Source organism: Conger conger, chromosome 1 (genome assembly GCF_963514075.1).
Source record: "Conger conger chromosome 1, fConCon1.1, whole genome shotgun sequence".
NCBI classification, from domain to species: Eukaryota; Metazoa; Chordata; class Actinopteri; order Anguilliformes; family Congridae; genus Conger; species Conger conger.
The window spans coordinates 85,347,101-85,370,193 of record NC_083760.1 but is presented as its reverse complement, the minus strand read 5'-3'; the positions used below and the strand labels follow the sequence as shown (position 1 = coordinate 85,370,193).

Below are 23,093 nucleotides of genomic sequence, written 5' to 3'. Positions count from 1 at the left end.
TGGCATCAGTGTTCACTAAATTAGACCTCTGTAATGCGTACAACCTCGTACGCATACGAGAGGGCGACGAGTGGAAAACAGCTTTCACTACGCATTCTGGCCATTATGAATATCTAGTTATGCCGTTTGGCCTTCCCAACGCCCCCGCTGTATTCCAGGCACTTGTCAACGATGTGCTCAGGGAGATGCTGGAGAAGTTTGTGTTTGTCTATCTAGACGATATTCTGATCTTCTCCGCTACGATCTCTGAGCACATTCGTCATGTGAAACTGGTGCTAACGCGTCTTTTGGAGGGTCACCTTTTTGTTAAGGCGGAGAAGTGCGTATTTCATGCAAACTCGGTATCCTTCCTCTGGTTTATCGTATCACCAGGGAAAACGGAGATGGATCCAGCAAAAATCGCTGTCGTAAAGAATTGGCCCACCCCGGAATCTATCAAGCAGGTACAAAGATTCCTAGGATTCACTAATTTTTATTGACTTTTTATTTGTAATTTTAGCACGGTAGTCGCACCTATCACTGCGCTCACGAGAAAGAATGCCCCGGCGCGTTTTGTGTGGACACCTCGTGCGGAGGCGGCATTCGTCGAGTTGAAGAGAAGGTTCTGTTCAGAACCCATCCTGATAACTCCGAACCCATCCCTGCCATTTACTGTAGAGGTTGATTCCTCCGAGCTGGGGATAGGGGCCATTCTATCTCAACGGTCTCCCCAAGATCAAAAGGTGCATCCCTGTGCGTTTTTCTCTCGGTTGCTGTCACAGGCCGAGAGAAATTACGACGTGGGGGACAGGGAATTGCTAGCAGTCAAACTAGCTGGCGGCACTGGCTGGAGGGGGCGGAGCATCCGTTCACGGTGTGGACGGATCATAAGAACCTAGAATATATTCAAACCGCTAAAACACGCAACTCGCGTCAGGCCCGCTGGGCGCTGTTTTTTGCGCGTTTTTCATTTACGGTGACATACCGCTCGGGTCGAAAAACGCTAAACCCGACGCCCTCTCTAGGGTTTTCGACAAGACGGACAGGGAACACGATCATGAACCAATTCTCTCGGGGGTTAAAATTGTGGCGCCGATTATTTGGGAGGGGAGTCGGCAGTGCGAAGAGCATTACGCCGAGAGCCGGATCCAGGAGGCGGTCCACCTAACTGCCTCTTTGTGCCCGCTGGGGCCCGGGCCCAAGTGTTACAGTGGGGACACGCCTCACAGCTGGCGGGGCATCCCGGGGTTCACCGTACAAAAAATTTGTTGTCCCGACGGTTCTGGTGGCCCGGGATGGAAAAGGAGTTCCGTGAGTTTGTGGCCGCGTGTCCGGTATGCGCGCACAGCAAGGGCTCCCACCGTCCACTACCAGGGCGGCTACGCCCATTACCTGTTCCTAGGAGTCCCTGGAGCCACATAGCGTTGGATTTTATCACAGGATTGCCACCATCGGAGGGTAAAACGGTCATTCTAGTGGTGGTGGCTCGTTTTTCTAAGGCGGCTCATTTTGTGGCACTGCCGAAACTACCATCGGCAGTGGAGACCGCACGATTGGTGGTCGACCACGTATTTAGATTGCACGGTCTGCCTCAGAACGTGGTGTCGGATCGCGGACCCCAGTTCACTTCTCAGTTCTGGCGGGCGTTCTGTTCTCTGTTGGGTGTTTCGGTGAGCCTTTCGTCTGGCTTCCACCCTGAAACCAATGGGCAGACACTCAAAACACTCAAAAACACGCTCTGGTGCCTTGCAATTGACAACCCCACTTTGTGGAGCCGCCAACTGTGGAATTATGTTAAAGTGCTTGCAACTGCACTAACGCTGCATGCAGGAAGTTTCAACCACATGGTGTTAATCGCAACCTTTAAAATAGTGAACAGTTAGGGGAAACAGGAACTTCTAGGCGGGTGACCTAGGTCACCCAGATCGCTCTTAACAGTCGAAAATAACTGTCTTGAAGTCACAAGAAAATACTGTGGCTTCTTGGAATTAAAGATGAGGATGCCTTCTGATTGGAGGAGAAGCAGATGTTGTCAGTCCAGCACAGACGCCGACCAATCAGCATAGACTCATGAGGGAATAAAGAGTGGTTTGAAGTTGGAAGAAGGGTGTGCGCGCTCCTGGATGTCAGCTGAGCAAATTGGTTGAGAGTCTGCTCAGTTGTTATCTGTATTCCTTGCTTACTAAGTTGTCTCATTAAATAGTTTATCATTGAATTTGGTCTCAAGTGTCCTGTCTTCATCCCCACCTAAACGAACACGCGGAAGAGGAAAAGAAATTCCCCAACACAACTCACGTGGGCGGAGTACGCCCATAACTCACTACAAAATGCTTCCACAGGTCTCTCGCCTTCCGAGGCGCAGTTCGGATATCCTCCACCACTGTTCCCGGAATTGGAGAGAGGGGGCGAAGTGCCCTCTGCGGAGGTCTTTGTTTGACGGTGCCGGACCACTTGGAGCAAGGTGCGGGCTGCTCTCTTAAGGGCTATTGCCAACCAAAAGAGGTTGGCCGACAGGCGTCGCCGGTCGGCGCCCTGCTATAGGGTGGGACAACGGGTGTGGTTGTCCACGCGTGATTTGCCTTTACGGGTCAAGTCACGTAAGCTCGCGCCTTGATACGTAGGGCCATTCAAAATGATCAAAAAGATCAACCCCGTTACAGTGCGCCTCCAACTACCCCGTTCTATGAGAATCTACCCCACATTCCATGTCTCTCGCCTTAAACCGGTGTTGACAAGTGTGTTGGCCCCTGCGGAGGTATCTCCACCACCTCCACGGCTAATTGACAGGGGTCCAGTCTATACGGTGCGTCGCATTCTGGCGGGGTTTGGCCCTGAAGAGCGCTGTTGGGTCCCCTCGAGGAATGTTCTGGACCCAGAACTGATTCGTGAGTTTCGCAGGCGGGAGGCGGAAGGAGCGTCTGGGGCCGCTCCTTAGTAGGAAAGGGGTATCTAGTGACGAGCGCGTCCGCACGTTCGTTTAGGATGGTTTTTACTCTCGGTCGCTTCTGGCTCTCCGCCCAGTCCCGTCATTACCTAGTCAGTGTTTGGCGGGGACTTCCTGACTGATAACGTCATGTGAGAGCACATACGGCCCAACCATTTCACATGCTACATTCGTCAGAATGAATCAAAACACAACTTAATAGTCCAAGTAATAGTTAATAACTTAATAGTGTTTTTCATGCAAACAAGGAATTTGACTAGGTTAATCAGTTGCTCTCAGTTGAATGAAGCACATTGTGCATGTGCCTTTTGAATGCTTAGCTATACAGTAACTTAATATCATATCACGTGTACTAATACCGTGCTGATAGACCATGAGCCTTATTTATAAAATGGTATTGCGATCAAGTTGTATCTTAAATAGCGGCTTATGCCGACAGCCATGAACATTTGAATATAGGTTTAAAGCTGGCAGGTCCTACATCATGCTGGTTGGTACAATGCAAAGGCTCATTAAATTTTCTGCCCATATTTAGATATATCTGGTGGTGCACTGCTCACTAAGGTTAATTGTGTAAAATATCTGGGCTATGGATTCGCTCTGAATTATCAGAAATCACATTTATTATCTATGTGAAAAGATTTGCTGTTCCCTTGGTGTTTTGCACAGATCAAAGAACTGTTTTACCATGAAAGTAAAAAAGAAGCTGGTATCCCAGTTGTTCTTGATTATGGAGATGCTGTATATCAAAATGCTTCAAAAACATATTGATATATCTAGATGTTATATTTAATAATTTATGCTGAAATATTGTCTAATTCTCAAATTCAGTGTCACCACTGCATAACGTACAGCCAACTGCAATGGCTTTCTCTCTGAAACAGAGGGCGGCGGCCCTGATACCAGTTCCACGTTTTGTCAGAACCCTCTCGAAAGAAGAGATGGTATTGTACATCTCAAGCGGTTTTATCCTGAAAATAAATATATTTCTCTATTTAAAAAAACATTTTGCATGGGTTAACATTCGAAAAGAATCTGAAGAATCTGACATTTAAATGATAAGACATCTGCTCAAGCCACCGTTTCCTGTGAGAGAGGATAGAGGAAATGTGATGAAAGTGGCCGTGCCTTTGAGAATGTGTCTGATGCAGTGGAGGCTCCTCCATAGAGGTGGAGGAGGCCTGGCCTCCCCAATAATTTTAGAGAAGAGAGAGATTTAAAAAAAACAATAAATATATTTATTTTATTTATTTATTTTAACAAAAAACATATTTTTTATTTTTTATATTCATATTATTTTAGTTTTGTTCATAAATCTAAATTTTCCCATGGCTAAAACCCAATATTGCAATTGTAAAGCAACAGGCCAGATTTCCCTATCAGTTTGTATTAAGGGAGGCCAGGCCAGGCCAGGCCTCCCCTAGGAAATGAGATTCTCATAGAAGTCAATGTAATGCATTTTTTTTCATGCCAATATGTGATTGGCCAGATCACTAAAAATGGGTGGGCAACGGAGGCCTGGCCTCACCATGCATTGTGTCCAGGGCTGAAAGATTGACATTTTGTTCGTCCAATCACATGCTACTGGTTCATTTGGAATCAACTATCCTTTCCTTTCCTATTCAACACAGAAGCCATTTTGAGAATTCGCTAGTCACTTCAGTCAAACAAACACTCGCCATAGTGGCTACGAGTGTCCTATCAACTTGTGCTTTTCAGGAAATTTAGAGAACACCCCTGGCTATCATCCCTGGAGTTTATAGCTCATTTGGCACTTTTGCTTAAAACTACCTCGGGAGTCGGCGAGATTCTAGCGCAATTTGAGATCTTGGGCTGGAGATATGCAGATTCCAGATACTAGGGAGTGAGAATGACATTCAATAGGTCATGTTAGACACCATTTGGGATTTATTGAACAGTTTTATTTTTAATGTAGTCCATTTCGTTTTATTACAAGTCAATTTAATAATCTTCCATATCAAATTACCGAATTGTTGCTCTGTGAGGAAATTCACTCTAAATACGAATAGAGTGCTGCCCTCTAGTGGATAACGTTAACGTTAGATAAAGCCAACTGGAACCATATTTTTACATATTTTATATTAAATATATTGAATAAAACTACATATGATAAAGAAAGTGTTATCTTATCTTTTTTATATGCTAAACTTGATTAAATTGGTGATTACATGTTGAAGCTGTAGAAGAATGAAAAATGTAAGCTAAACAAAATTGTTTTTAACTACATAATTAAAATTCCTGCCTTTTACACATGTTCACTTGGCATTTATATTACATCCAAATGTCATTTCTCAGCTTAATTATCAGGCAGGCTCATAGACTTACAGCAATGTCATTTCTTCAGGAAGGCACAAGGCTAAGCTCTGCACAATGAATTTCATCAGCCAGAACTTTCTGACTGTAGCTTACACTCCAAATAGTATGCCTTTGGCCAGCACAAAGACAGACAAGAGAACAGGGAACATTCCATCGCGAGTGAAGTGAGCAAGCGGAAAAAAATGTGAGCAAGTGGGTATTAAGAAGCTGGTTATACTGGTAGAGTAGGTGGTCACACTGATCAACTGGCTGAAGCTGGTCAGGCCAGGCGGTTGGATATAATTGTTTTGTGAGTGCACCTGACATTTCCAGGCATCAGTCTTCCTTGCTTTCCAGAGCTGTAAATTGACAATGTGGTTTTGAATGTTAGTTGATGATTAGTATGTCCTGCTGTTCGCCTCAGCTTCCACAAGACCGGCCAGTGACCATCAGCCCAAAGACTGCCCAATGAAACTCACGATGAGGGCGAACCATGTGGTGATACTGTCCGTCTACATCCTGACGTTCCTGATTGGCCTTCCCGCCAGCATCCTGTCCCTCTGCGCCTTCAGCGTTAAGGTCCGGAGCAAGGCCACGCCCACCGACGTCCTGCTGCTCAACTCTTCCTCCTCTTCCTACCGCTGAAGATGCACGAGGCTGCATCCGGCATGCGCTGGGACCTGCCCTACTTCCTGTGCAGCGTCACTTCCTTCTTCTTCTTCTCCACTGTGACACTCATTCATAAGAAAACATACTTTTCCTTTTTTTCTTTTTGAATAAAGCAATAATAATTTCATGATAAAGTGCAAGGTTCCAGTCCATAAGACTGTATTGAAAATTATTCCCAAGTGTGAATGTGATCAGCATGTTTTATCCTTGTTGTGTATGGAAATACTTTGTCATAATTTGTAGTGTTTATTATTTAAATGTGATAATATCAATACATATGAATATATCAATCCAAAACATTCTCCCCATGTATTATATGAAATATAGAAATGAAACAAAAGCATTCACACAAAAACTTTATTTCAGTTTGTTCAGGGGGCAGTACTTATATGCTTTGTTTGCAGTCCAGGTTGCTGCATAGGTTGAACAATCATAAGTTGAATCAAAGCAGAAACTATGCAATAGGTCATCAGATCACTTGCCAAGCCTGGTAAATGGTAAATGGACTTTTATCCAAAGTGCTTGACAGTTGATGCCTCTCATTCACCCATTCTCTCTCTCTCTCTCTCTCTCTCTCTCTCTCTCTCTCTCTCTCTCTCTCTCTCTCTCTCTCTCTCTCTCTCTCTCTATCTCTCACACACACACACACACACACCAACGAAAATAGGCTGCCAAGCAAGGTACCAATCAGCGTGTACAGGGAAGCTCGGTTTATGCATGGGATAGCTCATGTACAGGAGGCTCAGTTTATGTATGGGATTGCTGATGTGTTGGATAGCTCATGCATTGGATAGCACATGTACATGGAAGCTCAAATTAAATTTAAAAAGCTTAAATGAAGGTGAGGGTAGGCAGAAAGCTATTGCTATTGCTATTGTGACTTCTGTGTACAGATGATTTGACCGCCACTTGGCTACACGCTGCGCTCATAAGATGTATGTAAGAACTCTGATGTGTTTTCTTTTTCGTATTCCGTAATTGGTCTTTTTCTGTATTAACTTAATTCTTCTTTATCCTTTAACTCTCCTATTATGTTTAGGATCAATTTTACCCCATACAGTGTTTGACATCTTTTAAAAACCTGTTATTTCATATTTCATATTACCTTATTTCACCGTGATACTGTATGATTTGTTTTCAGAAGTCCTCTACCAACTTTGTGTGTGTTGTATAGGCTTATTTTGTCAGAAAATGTCTCAGATTCTGTGTGCCACCAGAATAATTTTGTGTATTATTCTAGTGGCACTTTCCCATACAGGTGCCAAACATTCACTTCCTGCACCTCAGGCTCTAAAATGAGATGTTTCTCACAGATTTTTCATATCTATGGATAAAAGGACTGTCACATACAATTATAAGGTGACACACAAAGTGTCAAAATGTTCATTTTGCAATAATTTTGCTTTTATTTAAACTGTCGGGTGTCAATTTGATCCCAAACATAAAAGCAGTCGTAAACATAATAGGAGGGTATTAAGTATAATTTGCCCTTGTCCTTTTTGGAACTGTTTTAATACATCATTTTAGCTTTCTTTTATGTTTTCGGAAATGGTGTACTCTGAGCTACATACTTTTTATAAAAGAACTGTAAAAATGAAGTGCTCTGTTATTATGATGACCGTATTTTACATTCATTGACAAAGACAAGCCTTAGGCAATGCTCAGTATACTGTATTAGAAGACGTTTGATGTATACACAGTAGTTGCAGCTAAAACAGAGAGTAGTTGTCGATCAGACAACACTATCATAAATCAAGCCAGACAGACCAAAAAGCACATGCCTGTGTTCTCCTGGTTAGCGGGATACTGTTGCAGTTAATGTAGGTGGCCGAGGACTCGACGCTGGCCTTGTTCATTTGGCACTGGTCCTCGCTCAGTGTGGCCGGGTCAGCTTTGAACCGCTGCCTGCCAAGTGTAGAGCTTTCTTCTTTCCTTCTGTCGAGAGATAAAAATGGAAATAAACGGGGGAAAAAACAGTGACAATCTCGAACCCCGGTCCCCGGTGGTCTAACGTTACATCTCTTACTGTTTATTGCCATCATTCTTTCGTAACATTATTTGATAACATTTTCTCAATCTCTCACTCTGACATAATTTCCGTGTGCTAGCTATGCTAGTATCATTGCCCTTTATCTGAATTGAAAGACAGCGCTGTCCAATGAAAAGTACCGGCTATATTAGATTGCCGAAACAAGCAAGTTACTGTCCAGCACCAGCCAACTTTTAATTTTTCAAACAAAAAAAAAATTCAGGGCTAGGCTCTAGGGTAATAGGGTCCTCATCGCACCTGTCCCTGTGTTCGATTTGGATAAGAGCGTCTGCTAAATGCCTGTGATTCAATGTAATGTAATGGAGGCTCAACACTAGATAGACCCTAACAACGCCACTGCTCATCCTCGATAACATTGTATTCTTGCATCGCCTTACCTTCTTTTACACAGAAAGAAAACCACTGCTAACAGCACACCCGCACACCACTGATGTCAACACCCAAGGATGCAGTACCACAGTAACAAAATCTTTAGCACAGAGAGAGAGACATGAAATCTCATTTCAACAATCACTTACTCTCAGAGCTGAAGTTCATAATGTTGATAAATATTACCATGCCGAAGAGAGATTTAGACAGAAGATATAGACTGTGCCAATCCACTAACAATGCCCTACCGAACTGATTATTATTATTACGTATTATAATACTACTGCTAAAAGGACTATCCAGATGCATGCTACTGCTAGTACATTTACTACCTGTAAAATGTCAAAAATAATACAATTAAAAAAAAGTTAAAATAATATCATGAAAGTAATAACAACGATGGATATGGGTATCTACCTTGTTGTACATCGCTCTGGATAAGAGCATCTGGCAAATGCAGGTAATGCAATGTAAATACACTAGTACTACTCCTACAGTTAGTGCTACGAGTACTACTACTACTACTATTAAAAAAAATAAAAAAAATAAAAGTAGACGTACTGCCAAATGGCTGTAAAGTAATGTAATGTAAAGACACTGGTCCTACTCCTACAGCTAGTGCTACTAGTACTACTACAACTATTACTACTGCCCCTGCTGCTACTACTGCTACTACTACTACTGCTGCTGCTACTACTACTATCACTACTATCACTACTATTACTAGTACTACAACTAAATAATAATAATAATAATAATAAAATAAGCAGACCGTGTGCGGTGTCTATGGGCAGGTGGCAGGTGGCGTTCCCCATGGAGTTGTGGCGGTGCAGGACAATAATATTATTATTATTATTATTATTATTATTATTATTATTATTAAACCTTGATTTAACCAGGTCCTTTATGTCATGGTGGGAGATAGTGACCGATTGGGGCCACCAGAGGGCAGGGGCTCATTGTTTTCACCTGGCCCTCATTAGTGCCAGGGGAGCCTACCTCCTGAGAGTATTTAAGGCCAGTGCTGACAGTCTATCAACGCTTTAGTGTCAACTGTTCGCTCTGGCACAAAGCTGGTAAGACTCAGTTGTTTCTGAGTCAGGTAATGTGCTGGTTTGGGTTTCTGATCCACTTAGGTAAGGAAGGTGTTCAGTTCGCGATTGTGTGTACACTGCTGAGGCCTTCCTAAAGGTTCTTTGTTTTCTTTCTCTTTTATTTCCGTGCTCGTGTGAGCCTGTGGTTGAGGGACGTTGTCCCCGGAAAATGTATTTTGGTTTGCGTTTTTTCCTGAGCTGCGTCTCAAGGTTTTTATTTTCGTGCCTAGTCTTTTTCTAGGTTGTATTTTATCCCCGGTCAGGGGCTTTCAGTGCTCACCTTTAAGCACTTATTTTGGTTGGGTAGTTCACCCTGTTTTTTAAGGGTTGTTTTATTTTTTTTATAGCCGTTTTAGGCTTTATTTCTGATTTGGTCGTTAGTCATTTTCTGTTCCTCCCCCTGGGGGGGGGGGGGGGGGAGTAGTCCCCATTTGTATTCGTATAATCCCTGTTCCTTTAAAAAAATATATTCATATGCATAACATCAGTCAAATAAAGTATATAATATTACAAATTAAGCAATAAATAATAATCGAAATAATCGAATCATAGAAACCAAAAATAGACACATCCAACCAATCTGATGCCTTGTGCTTCTCAGTGAGCACAGAACATCAGGCACCACAGTCTGGAGTTGAGCTGAGTCTGATTGGCTGGGATTTAGTGGGCTGAGATCTCTGCTGTAAACACATCCCACGTGAAAAAATAATATACTAAGAATAATTGATATAAACTTTAATTACACTTGCGTATACTGTAAAATAGTACAAACTGCATTTTTCTTCTTTTTTTTTCATGGGCAAATGCCTCACAATGAAGGTCGCCTGCTCTGCACTGCAAAAGGGCTTTGTTTTCTGAAAACAATATCATTAAAAGAAAAGCCTGTTGCAGTGCAATAAACATGATCATTTCTTTATTTTTTTAATGAATAAATACTTTTACTCAAGAACTATTTATTTGACAGTAATAAATATTTGTACAAAATGTTGATTGTAAAGAATGTTGTATGTTCCTTTTTGGTGGAGCTAACATTTTTAACATTTATTGTTCAAAATGTCCTATAACTCCATTTCAATTACCACAAGTGATTCTTATGTCAGCATTAGATTGTCCGATTAAGGACGAGATTAGTATCTCACACCTTGGGTCAAATCTACACCTTGACCCTTGAAAAGGGGGGCCTCCAGGGCCCAAGAAGGCACCTCTAAGAATCCTTTTCTAGCTCTCCCACACAGGCATGTGTGCCAACGGTGGGGGCTAACAATGTATGCTCCAGGAGGGGGAAGTCAGCAAGCTGACCAGCGCATGAGACCAAATGTTACTTATGACTGGCTTACAATAATTGCGGATCAGGAAGAAGAAGAAGAAGAAGAAGAAGAAGAAGAAGAATAAGAAGAAGAATAAGAATAAGAAGAAGAAGAAGAAGAAGAAGAAGAAGAAGAAGAAGAAGACGACACTTACATCTTTGCATACAGTGCTGTATATCAGCATGTATCCATTGATGTACGTGTGATGACAGTTTGATGCATTTATCTGGCATTGGTTCTTGAAGAGTATATTGAAGTTTGCATAGAGCTTTCTCTTACCTTGGCAGTAGAGAACCAGTACCTCAGCAAAGCTCATCTGACTCCTTTATAATGCTATAAACTTTCCTCAAACAGGAAGCAAGACCTCAACCTGAAACTGAACTTGGTCATGGGTGACAGTAGACGTGTGCTTCTGTGCTAAATAGGTAACATAGTTTGATGTCTAGTTTGATCTTGCTTAAGAAAAGATAAGCATTGTTCTGTTGTAGTGTGCAGCTTGCATGCATACAGTGCATGCATGCACACCCACAAAATACAAGTTCTTTGGACCATGACCATGCAGCTTGACATATGACATGGGCAAATGGGCAAATATGATCCAGGAAATGGAAATACTATAACTGCTGTCTGTCCTCCATCATTGGTAAAATGGCCACAAACATACATAGATACACACATGCAGACATACACACACATACACATGCACATACACACACACGCACACACACACAGATGAGGTGAATTAACTGTGTGGTTGACCTTCCTTCAAAGACAGTTGAGCGTACGGCAAGATGCACATGTTAGCTTGCAAATCAATGGAGAACTGTATAGATGTAGGCTGACTAAGCAGTCTGGACAGGGAATTTGATGGAGACATTGTTTGCATATATGTATCATATACAGGACTGGTATGCATATTTTTGTCACTTATCTGGATCACAATGTATTTTACATTAATACTGGGTGTGCTGTGTTGTATGTTGCATAGGCTTTACAAAAATGGCAGACAACAGCATCAGAAAGAGTCGGACAAACACCCAAGATTAAATCATTTTAATAACATTACAGTACATTGCAATTTAAGTGCTTATGCAATGACATCCAATATGCAATAGAAGAGTAAATAAGCTATGATTAATACAATTAACAACAAATACAAGTATACTTTTTTTTTGTGAGTTCAGCAAAATTCCACTCCGTTTCCTTCTTCAGGTCCTACGCACACTTCCACACTCTGGCCCCAACTTCATCAACTCCATTTTGGATGCATCTGAAGTGGGGCCCTACAAGCAACCACACCTCCAGGCACAATACGAGGTGCCCTGTCCCTCCCCCTTCTCACACCCTATCCCCTACCCCTGCCCCTCCACACTTCCCCTCACCCTGTCCCTGCCCCCTGCCCCCCTGTCCCCACCTCCCTTACCTTACTGCTGCCCCTGTCCCACCCTCTCTTCATCCCCCCATCTCCCCCGCTGCCCCACCCCATACCCCTGCCCCACCCGCTAACCTCTCCCCCGAATCCACTCCCTAGCCCTCCCGCTGCCCCTCCCTTTCCCCCTGCCCCTCTCCCAGTCCATCCCCATCCTGTTGCTTTCCCTTCTTGGTTTTCTTCTTCCGGGCCACCTGTGAATAGACCACATCGTCACCGTGACCTGCGGCTCCTTCACGGGCATCCTGGCCCTGTGCCTCCACGGAGCGGGGGGAGTGCTTTATCGAGGAGTAATGCATGGATTCCAGCTCTGCCTTGTTTCGGTCCTCTGCCAGGGGCTGTGGTTCTGTCCCTCCCAGCTGTGGGTCCCTGGGTTGGGTGGTTGCCATGGAGTGGTTGGAGTAGACTGGTTCTTCTTCTGATTGGGGAGAACTCTGCAAAACAAGTGTGTTTATGCAATTCTGGTGTTACATTACATTACATTATTGGCATTTGGCAGACGCTCTTATCCAGAGCGACGTACAACAAAGTGCATATCCATAACCAGGGATAAGTTCGCTGAAAGACCCTAGAGGGAAGTACAATTTGAACTGCTACCTGTACAACAAAGATAAGGACGAGGGCCAATAGTTTTTTTTTTTTTTTTTTTTTTTTTAAACAAGAAACAAACAAACAGAACAAAAGTGACCAAAGTTAACTATCAAAACACTGCTTACCTAGCCAACTAAAAAATACCGATACACAAAGCAAGTCACAGAGACAACAATTAAGGTTCACAGAGAGGTAGGGAGGGATGGGGAGAGGTGCTGCTTGAAGAGGTGTGTCTTCAGCTTGCGTTTGAAGGTGGGGAGAGATTCTACAGTTCTGACCTCAACGGGGAGTTCGTTCCACCACCGTGGAGCCAGAACAGACAGCAGTCGTGAGCGTGAGGTGGAGGTTCTGAGAGGGGGAGGTGCCAAGCGGCCTGTGGAGGCTGAACGAAGAGGTCTGGCAGGGGTGTAGGGTCTGATGATTTTTTGTAGATAAGCTGGGGAAGACCCCTTAACTGCTTGGAAGGCTAGCACCAATGTTTTGAATTTGATGCGAGCCATGACAGGCAGCCAGTGGAGGGAAGTAAGCAGGGGGGTGACGTGCGAGTATTTGGGAAGGTTGAAGACCAGACGAGCTGCTGCATTCTGGATAAGTTGGAGGGGTCTGATGGCGGACGCTAGGAGGCCAGCCAAGAGGGAATTGCAGTAGTCCAGGCGGGACAGAACCATCACTTGGACCAGGAGCTGGGTCGAGTAGGGGGTGAGAAAGGGGCGGATTCTCCGTATGTTGTATAGGAAGAACTTGCAAGACCGGGTCACCGCCGCAATGTTCTCGGAAAGGGACAGTCTGCTGTCCATCACCACGCCGAGGTTCCTTGCACTGGGTGACGGCGTGAGTGTGGTATCCCCGAGGGAAATGGAGAGATCCAGATGGGGAGAGGTATTAGCAGGGATGAATATCATTTCAGTCTTGCCTGGGTTGAGCTTTAGATGGTGGTTGTCCATCCAGCTCTGGATGTCCCTCAGGCAAGCAGAGATACGGACTGAAACCTGCGTATCAGACGGCGGGAACAAGACGAAGAGTTGGGTATCGTCCGCGTAGCAGTGATAGGATAGCCCATGTGCAGTGATCACAGGGCCAAGGGAGCGAGTGTAAAGAGAAAAAAGAAGCGGGCCTAGGACTGAGCCCTGGGGAACTCCTGTGGCGAGGGGCCGAGGGGTCGATACCGAACCAGCCCAGGCAACCTGGAAGGAGCGACCAGAGAGGTAGGACTCAATCCAGTCCAGGGCTGTGCCACAGATGCCCGTTGCTGACAGGGCAGACAGGAGGATGGAGTGATCCACAGTGTCGAAGGCAGCAGAGAGATCTAGAAGAATGAGGACAGAGGAGAGGGAGGCTGCTCGTGCGGCATGGAGTGACTCACTGACGGAGAGGAGCGCAGTCTCTGTCGAGTGGCCCGATCTGAAGCCAGACTGATGGGGGTCTAGCAGGTTGTTGTTAGAAAAGAAAGAAGAAAGTTGAGTAGAAGCGGCTCGTTCTATGACAAGGGAGGTGACAAATGGGAGAATGTCAGGTGTGATAGTTTGGAGAAGAGAAGAGGGGATAGAGTCAAGGGCACAGGTTGTGGGGCGGTGGGAGAGCAGGAGTTGAGAAACATCAGAGTCTGTAAGGGGGGAGAAAGTGGAAAAGGAAGGGATGGGCCTAGAGGGGGGAAGGGCACAGTGAGGGGGGCGGTGGTTGTAAAGGATCTGCGGATGACTGTGACCTTCTCATCGAAGAAATCAGCAAAGTCATCAGCAGCGAAGGAGGACTGAGGAGGAGGAGCCGGTGCGTTGAGGAGAGAGGAGAAAATAGAGAAAAGTTTCCGGGGGTTAGAACCGGAGTTCTGAATTTGTGTTTGATAGTATTTAGCTTTGGCGGCAGTGACAGCGGAAGAGAATGCCGCCAGGAGAGATTGGTAAGTTGTGAGGTCTGAAGTGTCTCTGGATTTCCCCCACTTCCTCTCCGCTGCGCGGAGGCTGGCCCTGGAGGTACGGAGGGTGTCAGATATCCAAGGGGACGGGGGGGATGTGCGAGGCGGCTTTGAGACAGGGGGACAGAGGGAGTCAAAAGCAGAGGAGAGAGATGAAAGAAGGGCGGCAGATGCAGAGTCAGCGGGGAGTTTGGAGAAGGATTCGAGAGGGGGGAGTGAGGCGGTGACAGTGGTGGCAAAGGAAGAGGGTGAGAGGGAGCGGAGGTTACGGCGGGCTGAGGAAGTGTGGGTGGGAGGAGGGGGAGGAGGATGGGGAGGAAGAGGGAGGGAGAATGAGATGAAGTTGTGATCAGATGTATGCAGAGGGGTAACAGTGAAATCAGAGCATGAGCAGTTCCTCACAAAGACAAGGTCTAGGACATTGCCTGCCTTGTGGGTTGGAGGAGAGTGTTGCAGGGAGAGGCCGAAGGAGTGGAGTAGCGGTAGGAAGGCAGCAGCCTGGGAGGCTTCAAGGTGGATGTTGAAGTCTCCAAGGAGAATCAGCGGGGTGTCATCCTCAGGGAAGGAGCTGAGAAGGGTGTCTAGCTCATCAAGGAAGCTTCCCAGGGGCCCTGGAGGGCGATAGATAACTTCAATAAAAAGGTTAGTAGGGTAGGATACTGCAACATAATGGAATTCAAAAGTGGATATGGACAGGTCAGAGAGGGGGAGAACAGAGAATTTCCACGAGGGGGAAATTAAAAGACCAGTACCACCGCCACGGCCAGAAGGTCGGGGAGTGTGCGAGAAGGAGAAGGAGGATGAGAGGGCAGCGGGAGTGGCGGTGTTGTCAGGTGTGATCCAGGTCTCAGTTAGGGCAAGGAATTGTAGGGACTGGAGGGAGGCATACGCAGGGATGAAGTCAGCCTTCCGAGTGGCAGACTGGCAGTTCCATAGTCCCCCTGTGACAGCAAAGTCCTTACAGGGGGTGAGCAGGGGGTAGCTGAGGTTGGAGGGGTTCCGACGCCGTGGAGGCCCACGTCGCAGGGAGTGTCTTCGGGGGAGAGAGCACACTGGGATGGGGTGAAACATAACAGCATAGCAAACTGGGACGCTGGCTTCGCTCTGAAGACGCCTATTTAAAGCACCTACAAATCGCTCACAAGCAGTATCAAATCAGCGCTAATCTCCTGACAAACTCCTGACAAACTCAGCAATTTCAAACAAACGTTCAATCACTCTACAGGTATGCAACCAGTATGAGTGATTAACAATACAACAAACAGCAATACAACAAACAGACTGGCTCAAGCCCGAACCTCAGATTGTTCAAATTAGCAATAATGAAATTACACTTTACCGTATCTAATGGACGGTCCGCAGCAATACCACACACCTGGTTACAATGATGCACTAATGAAGAAGGACGACTACCGCAAGGCTAATATACGCTGGCGTCGCTCTGAAGACGCCTATTTAAAGCACCTACAAATCGCTCACAAGCAGTATCAAATCAGCGCTAATCTCCTGACAAACTCCTGACAAACTCAGCAATTTCAAACAAACGTTCAATCACTCTACAGGTATGCAACCAGTATGAGTGATTAACAATACAACAAACAGCAATACAACAAACAGACTGGCTCAAGCCCTAACCTCAGATTGTTCAAATTAGCAATAACGAAATTACACTTTACCGTATCTAGTGGACGGTCCGCAGCAATACCACACACCTGGTTACAGTGATGCACTAATGGTGTGTGTCGGTATGTGTCTGTACATGTGTGTACACTCCATATCGTAGGTTAAAAACAAGCACCAGGAATACACTGTGAAGGCTGATGACTACCATTACATTACATTACTGGCATTTGGCAGACGCTCTTATCCAGAGCGACGTACAGTTGATTAGATTAAGAAGGAGACAATCCTCCCCTGGAGCAATGCAGGGTTAAGGGCCTTGCTCAAGGGATCTTATTGTGGCTACACCGGGAAGAGAACCACCAACCCTGCGTGACCCAGTCATTTACTTTAAACACTACGCTACAGGCTGCCCCAGACTACCAGAACCCTGGAGATGGAAACTGAGACCAGATGTAGTGGCTCACAAGTCTAATAGTAATACCTAATAAAGTGCTCACCGAATGTTAAACCGACTGGCCTGTAGTTACCTGGATCAGCATGGTACGTCTTCTTCTACATTAGCATTACATTATCTTCCAGTCTAAAAAAAGAACTGACATGGTTTATAGACAATTAGCTCTTCCTCTTTGAGTACTCTTTTGTATGTACCATCAGGACCTGTTTATCTAAAGTTGTTGCAATTGTTCTTGTCATTCTAGTAACGTAAACTCACCTAAACTCATGCAATTATAGAGAAAATGACAAATAACTGCACAACGTCCCTGTGTTTGGAAGACTGTGTTAGCTCAAGTTGGTGCGAACACCACCTTACTAGCCTGCCCAGTTCGTAGTCTCTCGTTTGCAACAGTTTCCTCACAACACTGTCACAGGGGAGCACTATGCTGAAATAGATTGCGTATGTGACTCGTACAAAGTTTTAATGAAAACGGAAGGAATTATGCTTTACAAACACACAAAAACCAAAGCCGATCTGGACATATTTATTTCAATATTTCAATAGTTGCACTATTCTGAACACGGTGAGCTAATTCAGTGTTCAAAAAACATGGTGAGATGACATACCTTATTTTTACATTACATTATTGGCATTTTGCAGACGCTCTTATCCAGAGCGACGTACAACAAAGTGCATACCCATAACCAGGGATAAGTTCGCTGAAAGACCCGAGAGGGAAGTACAATTTCAACTGCTACCTGTACCAAATATGTACCTTATTTGCCTTATTACGATATACTGAGTATGAAATATACATTCCCACCTTTTAAGGCAGACATATTTTTCCTCACTGGCTAAACTCTGTTTTGGCATAAGAGTGTGTGTGTGTGTGTGTGTGTGTGTGTGTGTGTGTGTGTGTGTGGGCGGCCAATAGCATAGTGGTGAAGGTAAATGAATGGGACCCGTAAGTTCGGTGGTTCAATCAACAGTACGTCGCTTTGGAGAAGAGGTGTCTGCCAGATGCCATTAATGTAATGTAATGTAACTGTGAAACACAGGGCTCAGACTCACCTTTTCTGTGTCCTTCCATCCACTTTCACAACACTGGCTGTCCCTTTTTTTCCTGGGAATAACACACAACATCACTACCAATATAAACCACACGCCCTGCTATCATTATAATGGGGTCTGGCCTATGTTCCCTCAGCGTCAAGGGGGCCCTAGGGCCAGCTCATGACCCAGGTATTGTCGTATTTCATTTTTTGGATTTTTTATGTCCTATTATTTTTATTAATTGCCGAAAGTGTCAATATATATTTTGTCATAGTTTTTGTCATCATGAATTCATTTTTATTTAGTTCTCTCATTTTCATCGGTGAAAAAAATGTCGTTGACGGAAACTATAACGGAACAAAATTAATTATTGTCAACAAAATTAACACTGGTGTACACGGTCTTTATGTTGTGTCAATTTGAGAAAATTGTGATGACCTATTTTCACATCAACTGTATTAATCAATGAGTGGAAACAAGGGGGATAATCTCTGCACTCGACAGAGTTCACCCACCTCTCTCTCACCACTACACGCTGGGTGGAGGGACTGATGTGAGGGAGCATTGATCTGAGGGGACAGAGGGCTGAGGGAACATAGGCACGCTCCCGTTATAATCATCAAGGAGAACCAACTGACATTTTAAGCATTTATTCCTGATTGGATTGTTTACTTTACTGTGTTTACATTTGAACTTTCATTAATATTTAATGACATTACATTAGTTTATAGACATTTATCCAGAGCGATGTACAACAAAGTGCATGCGTGTGATGAGGACCCCAGAGTTCCGGGTCCTAGCGTGACCACACAGATACAATCGGAACCCTTGAAGAATACATCAACTTGCAAACTAGCATACTACAGTCGGCAGCGAGAATATTCCCCAGTAGTGGGGAGATATTTCAGTACCACATCAGCAAATCAAAACCTGCTAAGAAGGAGTGATTTGCAGTATCCCTTCCTCAGCTCAGCCAGAAGGGATGGTAAAAAAATAGCTGGAAAAAATCCACCAATCTCAGTTGGTGTTGTTCTGTTGCCTGTTACCAACACACTATATTTATTTCATTAATTTATTCAGGGAGTAAGGAGACAGCTTTACCCACCCCCTCAATGTCAATTTGGCCAGAGGAATTGGTAACAATGAAAAGCAGAATGCATACCTGGCCAGCTTTTGAATGGCCTTCACGATGAGGCACACTATCACCATGGCAGCAACACCAGCAGCTGCACCAATCAGCAGTGAGGGAATGCTGACACCTGGACAAAGAACATTTCAATTCGATATTGAGAAACACATTTGACAAATCCATAGGCATTTATTAACCCAATCAGAGGGAAGAAACAGGCTGGAAATGATTATATTTTAGATCACATATGGGCGTGCTACACTGGGTCATGATGTCGAAATCTACAGGTAAGTAAGTGTCATGTGTTCTTCAGGATGGGCAATAGTTAGCAGAGGAAGTGGCTTCAAGCTAAATGGATTAAGGAGGGAGAAAAATGTCAAAAGCTTGTACATCTTTCTTATAGAAATTCATCCAAAAAAAGTATAATGAAATCATTATAATGAGATTACAAATAGTCGGGAAATATTTACTTCAAGCTCAAGAGAAGAAGCCAATCATATATTTTCATTTCAATTTACACCTGTCTCATGATGTGTCTTTTTAACCCTTCTTTCCAAAAAAACGAATTAGACTTTCCACTGTACAAAAAAGCCTGTGTGAAGGGCCTATTACAGAAGAGGCGCTCCATTCTGCAATTAACTTGTTCACCCTCGTTAAAGACCAGTTCTAGATGGAATCCCAACTGAAGTTTATCAGATATTTTATCAATTAATCAAAGACCCGCTACTTGCATGTTTTAATCATGCGTATGCAACAGGAGAATGATCAGATACGCAGAAAGTAGGTATAATTTCTTTGCTTTTAAAATATGATGCAAATGGTCAATATAAAGATGATGGATAACATGATTAAGAAGAGAATTGTGTCCATATACCTGAGTGTTGCTGTGGAGACGGGGCGTGGAGCTGGAGGCTGGTGTTCCCGAGAGCGTTGGTACTGAGGCAGAGGAGAGTGGCCATGTCTCCCTGTGAGTGGCGCATGGTGAGGGAGCTCCTCAGGCCTGTGTTCCCCAGCTGCTCCTCCCTGATGACTCTGTCAGTAGAGTTAGTGACCCGCAGTCCAGACACACGCCACTCCATGCTGGGAGAGGGATTCCCACGGCTCTCACAGGAGCAGCTGATCTCTGCTGCAGTTCTGCTGCAGCTCCCAGAGCCAGAGATCTGAGGCATGTCTGAACACAGGGTGCCACAGTTAGTAACAACACAGTTATATACTGTATTAAATGAATATGATATAATTATCAAACACTGAACCTACATATCACATTCAGCAGTACAGTTGTCGAGTTCTCCTTGCCATGTTCATTCTGTGCTTCACAGTATTACTGTTCACTGTCACTGGACTCAGTCACATTGAAGGTGAGATTCTATCCAGTTCCTACAGTGTTCATCTCTGTCCCATTCACTCTATACCAGGTGTAGTTCTGCACTGGTGGGCTGGTTTACTGCTGCAGGTCAGAGTCACTGAGCTGCCCTCTAACACTGAACCAGAGGGACTGACTGACACTGAAGTTATTATTTAATATTCCTTGATTTACTAAATCAAAATAATAATACTGTGCATTCCAGCTCTCTTACATAGAACTCCGAGAATCAGACTGGCCTCAGATGTCTGATTGCCTCCTTGTTGCAGTGGGTAAAGTGCCCTGCAGGTGATCTTCTGCCCATGGTGGAGGTGGGAAGCAGTGAAGGTCAGAACAGAAGACACAGATGTGGTTTTATCCTCATTCTCTTGCAGTTGATCCACACTGTCACTCAGCCTGGGGGTCCATGTCAGATTTGGGGGGAGTTTGGGACAGGGGGCTGCAGCAGAGCAGCTCAAACTCACAGAGGTCCCCTCCATCACCTCCACCTTCTCTGTGGTTAACTTGGGTTTGGGTGGAGAGTCTAGGAGACATGGAGACATGAGGATGGGTTACTGTCTGTCTCAGGATTAGAGTCAAACAGAACTCACTAATTACCACATGAACAGTGTTGGATGAATACACACAAATTAAAACATAAAAAGTGAATAAGACAATTTGACACCAACATGAAGTACAATTCTTTCTGCAAATAAACAGGTAGCAGCCCAGGTTGTCAAATGTTTTCTGTACTAGTTCATACCCTCATACGTTCTGCAATGCTATGCCATTCAGGTATGGGATATTTACGGTATATTTTGAAGTTGAGCTTTCTGAAGAATGGCCGCTTAACCATACACACTCTGACATTACATTACTATGTACATTACTACTAATGAAACAAAGAAAACTGTGTCATTGACCAGAAAGGGCACTACCTGTGATATCAAGTTGAAGAAATGTTCCTCTATAAGACCATTTGATGGGTTCATCTAATCTTAAGTAATATTTATCACGGCCACTTTTTGGAAGGTTCTCTAGGAGTGTAGTGCAGGTCTTGCTAGGCAGGTCTCCAGTGAACGTTCCTTGCAGATGAGATTTAGATTGGCTTTTAGAATCAAACACTACAGCATTATCCTTGTCTCTAAGCCATTGTATTTTAGCCTGTGGCAGTTTATTTTCAAAATCAGACTTGGTATCAAATCCGCAGGGAATCAGCACACAGGATCCATGCAGAGCATTTATATTCTGAGGCAACCAGACTGCCCACTTTCCACCCAGGGCTCCTATAACACACAACACAGCTCTGTCACAATATTACACTAGTGATCCTACAGCACACACAAAACACAGCTCTGTCACAATATTACACTAGTGATCCTACAGCACACACACAACACAGCTCTGTCACAATATTACACTGGTGATCCTACAGCACACATACAACACAGCTCTGTCACAATATTAGACTAGTGATCCTACAGCACACACACAACACAGCTCTGTCACGATATTACACTAGTGATCCTACAGCACACACACAACACAGCTCTGTCACAATATTACACTAGTGATCCTACAGCACACACACAACAAAGCTCTGTCACAATATTACACTAGTGATCCTACAGCACACACACAACACAGCCTTGTCACAATATTACACTAGTGATCCTACAGCACACACACAACACAGCTCTGTGAATACATGAGGTGTAAGGAAATTTGGGGCAGCTTTTACACGCACAACGGCATCTTTACAGACCAAACAACACTTAATACAAAATTTCAGTGTCAATATTTTTATTCATATTAAAACAAAAACCTTGCAGACTGAAATATGGAATAATAATTAGTATCAACCACACCCATTATCTACACCAGTTTGTATATATACAATTCCTGAATTCACGTTTTTATACTGTAATTATTTACAGTAATCCCTTTGGATCAACATTCATCTCTAGGATAGAGTTAGACTCCTCCTCTTTCAGGACTCACCTTGCAGCAGGCAGCCAATGAGAATGAGCCACACCGCTTCATTCATGTCTCTGGGGAGTAGAGGAACTGACGTTAGAACACAGCACCAACACCCTCTGGAGAACAATTAAAATCAAGTACTATTTAGAAAATGTCTGTGTATTATTTGTATGTTGGGAGGGCCCGTCTGATAAACTGGCATGAACCACAATGTGTTAATACATTGTATGAAGCTTAATATGTTAATATACTGTATAAGGCTCAATATGTTACATATTTGATGGCCAAGGGACTGCAGAAGGGTTTAGTCGATACATTTATAGCCAAACATTGGAAACCTGCTTCTTTCCTGCGTGGCCTACAGCCAAACACCCTTGGAACAAACTCAAATCAGGTCTGTGAATTTCCTAAAGATAAATCTGTCTGAGAGATCAATGAATCCACGTGAAATGCACTGTTATGTGTTTCCGGGTGTCCTGAAAGAGCCAAAAGAATGAACACATGACCTCACAAAATAAACAGCACCGTTCAGCCCTTACACGTTCGACCCTGGAACTGTCCGCACGACTCTGAGTTTCTCAGAACACACGTGTATTTCATTGTAACGACAGCAGCTCTTCCAGTGGTCTGTCCAAGTATCCTATACTGAAAACACATCCAATAGAATGGCCTTGTTCTCCCTTCTCCCTAACCAAAAACAGGACAAATATCACTCTCTAGCCCAAACACAGCTGCAAGAAGATTTTATCATATCACCACCTTCATTGACTTCATTCATTTTAACAGTGCAACAAAATCTGACCGTCCAAACCAAAGCCTGTCACAGTATAGAATGATACAGAATGAAAGCAGAGGTCAGAGTTCAGGACA

At 44.2% G+C, this 23,093-nt stretch overlaps 1 protein-coding gene across 1 annotated transcript; it reads right to left on the bottom strand.

The window, feature by feature from the left end:
- Nucleotides 1-12,255: 12,255 nt before the first annotated feature.
- Nucleotides 12,256-22,115, bottom strand: LOC133138802 (myelin-associated glycoprotein-like). Its single transcript, XM_061257897.1, has 7 exons — nucleotides 22,112-22,115; nucleotides 21,182-21,529; nucleotides 20,479-20,787; nucleotides 19,776-20,072; nucleotides 18,935-19,031; nucleotides 17,791-17,842; nucleotides 12,256-12,591 (listed from the first exon to the last, which is right to left on the bottom strand). Exons 1-7 carry the CDS (start codon nucleotides 22,113-22,115, stop codon nucleotides 12,256-12,258), a joined length of 1,443 nt encoding a protein of 480 aa, XP_061113881.1.
- Nucleotides 22,116-23,093: the final 978 nt, after the last annotated feature.

What these genes read in the sequence shown, in the direction of transcription:
- LOC133138802 (XM_061257897.1), bottom strand. An exon ending in TCTTCAACTTGATATCACAG is followed by an intron (nt 20,788 to 21,181) that starts GTAGTGCCCTTT and finishes CATGTCTCCTAG; the next exon opens with ACTCTCCACCCAAACCCAAG. An exon ending in TCTGATTCTCGGAGTTCTAT is followed by an intron (nt 20,073 to 20,478) that starts GTAAGAGAGCTG and finishes CCCTGTGTTCAG; the next exon opens with ACATGCCTCAGATCTCTGGC.